We start from the raw sequence: 3757 nt of genomic DNA on the forward strand, positions 1-3757 counted from the left end.
TCTCTCTCTCTCTCTCTCTCTCTCTCTCTCTCTCTCTCTCTCTCTCTTTCTCTGTCACCTCTTTACTCTCATTCTTTTATAGACCTTTGCCTGAGATTTGTCCATCTATTTCTAATTTTCCATTTCATTTTTTCTCTGCATTTGTGTTTTCTTCTCTCTGAGTCTCTTCCTGTCTTTTCTCCTTTTCTTTCTTTTGCTCCCCCCATATCTGTCTTCCTCTTTCTCTGTCTCTGTTGCCCTGTCTTTTTCTTAGTCTCAGGGGCTGGGGATATAGCTCAGTGGCTTAAGTGCCTGCCTGTTTTTGTTAGTCTTTCTGTTCCTGCTGCTTCTTCCCAGCTTCAGAATCTCCACACTTGATAAAGACCTGGCATGGTGAAGGAAGGCTAACTGCAGAGGTGCTAATGAAGAGTCCTGTCACCTCTGTCTCCCTGTTACTGAGGATCAAAAAGGAACTGACAATGCTCCCCAGGTGCAGAGCAAAACCTGCCTTTTTGCTCACTGCCTGCTCATCAGTGCTTCATTCAAGGGAAGGAAAACAAAGTTTAGTATTTTCACATCTGCTATTCCTCCTGTTTCATTTACTCTCTTTTGCATGAGTGAGCCTAGTGTAAAAGCTATTGACTCATACAATGAATCTAGGAATTGACTTTCCTGGACACAAATTAAGGGTGTGCAGTCACTCTGCCTATTTCTCCAAGTTATATTTGGACATTGTAAACCCCACAATTCCTTCCCTGGGTGTATGACTCTGTTGTTTATCTCTGTTCATATCGATTTCATCTCTGTCTGTCTCTATCACTGTCTGTCTTTATTTCTATCCTTCTCTGCCCATGTGTATCTCTGTGTTTCTATTGTTGTGCACCTTGCCCTTCCCTCTGTATCCTTGTCTTCTTTTCCTACCCACCTCAACCCTCAAGACTCACCCTGGGATTTCCGCAGCTCCTCCACCATACACTGAGCCTCCTCCTGAATCTGCTCCTCCACGCTCCGCTTTCCCATCCCAAAGTCCCTCAGGGTGGCCAAAGAGAATCTCCGAAGGGCCTTCCAGCGTTCCCCATTGGCAAAGACCACCCCTAGTGGTTGTAGGAGAGGCATGGGTTACAGGAGAAGTTCAAGGAGGAGGGATTCTTCCCCACTCCTTTCCTCCCTTCTCACATTCTACCATCCTCCAACCTGCCCCATCCGGGTGCTTTTGAGGTCCTCACCATATCCCTGGAAGACAGGCTCCACAGTAGCAATTGTCCCTCGGCCTGAGAAAGCCTCAGCTTGGTCCACCAGGGCCTCCCGTATGGCCTCTGTCCCACACAGCATGACTACAGGCCTTGGCCCCAGGTACACGGTGAACACATCTCCATATTTCTCTCGGAACTGCCAAGCAAACCCATACCAAGGTTGCTATTAGTCAGTATATGCACAATGGTTAAACCATTAAAATGCTTAAATACACATTGGTAGTTTGATGCCATCCACAGGATCCTCAGTCCCTGCCCAGGTGCCTTGTTCACTTCGCAGGATTCAGCATCTAATGCACTAAGCTGTGACCTATCCAGGCTCTGCTTCTAGTGGTTGGGGCCCAAAGCAGTGCAGATGCTTGGGTATTCCTAATCTCATCTTTACCCATATCCTTGGGCTGGGACTAATTTCAACCCAAAGAATCCTTGTGCTTTAACTTCAACATGCATTCTGACCCCTGTAGTTTAGGGGGGGGGGGAAACTCTGACTCACCCTCATGGTACAGAGAATTAGAATAACAGATCCTATCATCCGGATTAGGAAATTTGAAAAAATCAGTTCAGTGCCTTGGGTAGACAGGAAAGTCACCTCTTGGTGTCTATAGGGAGTGGATCTCAGGGCTCCCTCAGACACCAAATTCTTGATAGTGCTTGCGCATAACCTATGTTCATCCTCCTGTATACACCAAATCATCTCTAGGTTGCTTTTATCTACAACAATGGAAATGCTATATAGAAAGTTGTACAGGATTATTTAGAGATCAATGGCAAGAAATAGTCTGTGAGAGGCCCTGTGGCTGGATTGTGCCCTGTGTTGCGCCACCGTCAGTGCTTCCATGTTGAACTTGACCTGAGCTTATTGTCTCCTCTCTATCCAGGGTCTGTCCTTCTTCTTCAAAACCAGCCCTAGTCAAAGTCCTGTTGGCTACTCCTTTGCAATGATTCATCTTTATATCCCAATTTGGAGATAAATTGACAGTGCTACGTGTGGTCTGACATATGAGTTTATTTATTTTTTTTATGAAAGCTGTAATGGAAATAAAAATTATCACAGCAACCAGAAAAACAAAAGGAAATAATCTGTGAGTATTCAATATATGCACAAGTTTTTCAATCTAAAGCTGAAATGTATCTGGGGATATAGAATCTATAGGTAGAGAAGGCCAGTTGTAGTTATTCAAACTAAATATAGGCATACTCAGCAACTTCACCCCACTATATACTTGCTCAACAAAAACGTGTACTTGTTCACCAAACAAATCAACCAGAATATACATATAAGCTTTCTTAGTAAAGTGATCATCAATATATGGTGTAAATAGTGAGAGACTCACACAATGGAATGTTATAAACAATGTAAAGAGCCCATGACGGCTATAACTGATAATCCATTAATTCAGGGATTTCTTTTTTCATTTCCAATCTGAGGTCTTCTATATCTTTCTGCAGCTGTTTTATTTCAGAAGCTGTTGATTCATTGCTTTCCACTGTGTGATTTCCAATTTGTTCTGTGTTAGTGTCCTCTGCACTTGTTACGGGTGGGCTTGGGTTCTGAGGTTGCATTTTGTTCCTTCTCGTCATTTTATGTAGCACTGTCTTCTGCCCTTTGTTGTAGATCTTTGCTGTAGTTATAACCTTCACATGTACTGAAGTTCAGGTGGAGCTCTACAGAGTTGGACTTATCCAGTTGCGTTTGGCTTAGGTCTGGCTGCTGTGCTCAGCTCCTTCCCACTGCGGACCTGGGCTAGGACTGGGTCTGGGGGTTCCCAGAACTGGGCAGAAATTCCTACTTGGCGGGAGGGATGGGAGAGGTACGGCGGAGTGGTGGGGACGGCCGAGGGGGTGGGAGAGGGTCCGGCCCACGCTGCGCCTGGGCTGGGACTGGTCCCGCCTGCGCAGGGTAGCAGGAAGCTCTCCACACACTCACCGGACCTGGGCTAGGACTGGGTCTCTATAACTGATAATCCAGATGAAATTCACAAACATAGTATTGAGTGGAAGCAACTAGACACAAAAGCAAGTTTAATTTACTTCTTTGTGTTTTACATACAGTTCAAATACAGTTAAAACTGACCTATAGGAAGAGGGCGGAGAAAGAGCTGGAGGGAGAACAGAAGGATAGATGTACAAAGAATTAAGCTATATTATGTACATATACCAACACCTCATGACAAATGTAATTGTTGTGTACCGCAGACATGTACTAATATAAACAAAAAAACTTTAACAATCAACCCATGCAGTCAGAATAGCACCCCAGCTCCAACTGTGTAAGTTAAAAATGTTAAGCCCTCAGGCAGAGGTGGTGCCGCATGGTCAGTCATGGCCAATTGCAATGGCATTAGTGTGTCCACTGAGCTGTCCATTTTGGGAGCTGATGTCCAACTTCAGAAAACTTTGGCTTAAAGATCATAAAAATGGCTAAATTTACTATTAAAATGTTTTTCATTGTTCTCTGCAACACCTTCTTACTAGTTTCCCTGCTTCTATTGCTATTGATAGAATGCAGGCGACTCCATTTTCTT

General features: G+C 44.3%; 1 protein-coding gene across 2 annotated transcripts in view; it reads right to left on the reverse strand.

Annotated features, from left to right (window-relative positions):
- The window catches only part of LOC101583517 (cytochrome P450 2B4), a 32798-nt gene that overhangs the window by 17463 nt on the left and 11578 nt on the right, over positions 1 to 3757 (reverse strand). For both annotated transcript variants that reach the window (XM_004648490.2, XM_023708619.1), the window contains exons 2-3: positions 1206 to 1368; positions 924 to 1073 (exon numbers count right to left, since the gene is read on the reverse strand). In XM_004648490.2, coding sequence (XP_004648547.1) covers positions 924 to 1073; positions 1206 to 1368 — 313 coding nt within the window. The remainder of the gene's footprint in view (positions 1 to 923; positions 1074 to 1205; positions 1369 to 3757) is intronic.

The sequence above is a fragment of the Octodon degus genome, unplaced genomic scaffold (assembly GCF_000260255.1).
Source record: "Octodon degus isolate 3935 unplaced genomic scaffold, OctDeg1.0 scaffold00418, whole genome shotgun sequence".
NCBI classification, from domain to species: domain Eukaryota; kingdom Metazoa; phylum Chordata; class Mammalia; order Rodentia; family Octodontidae; genus Octodon; species Octodon degus.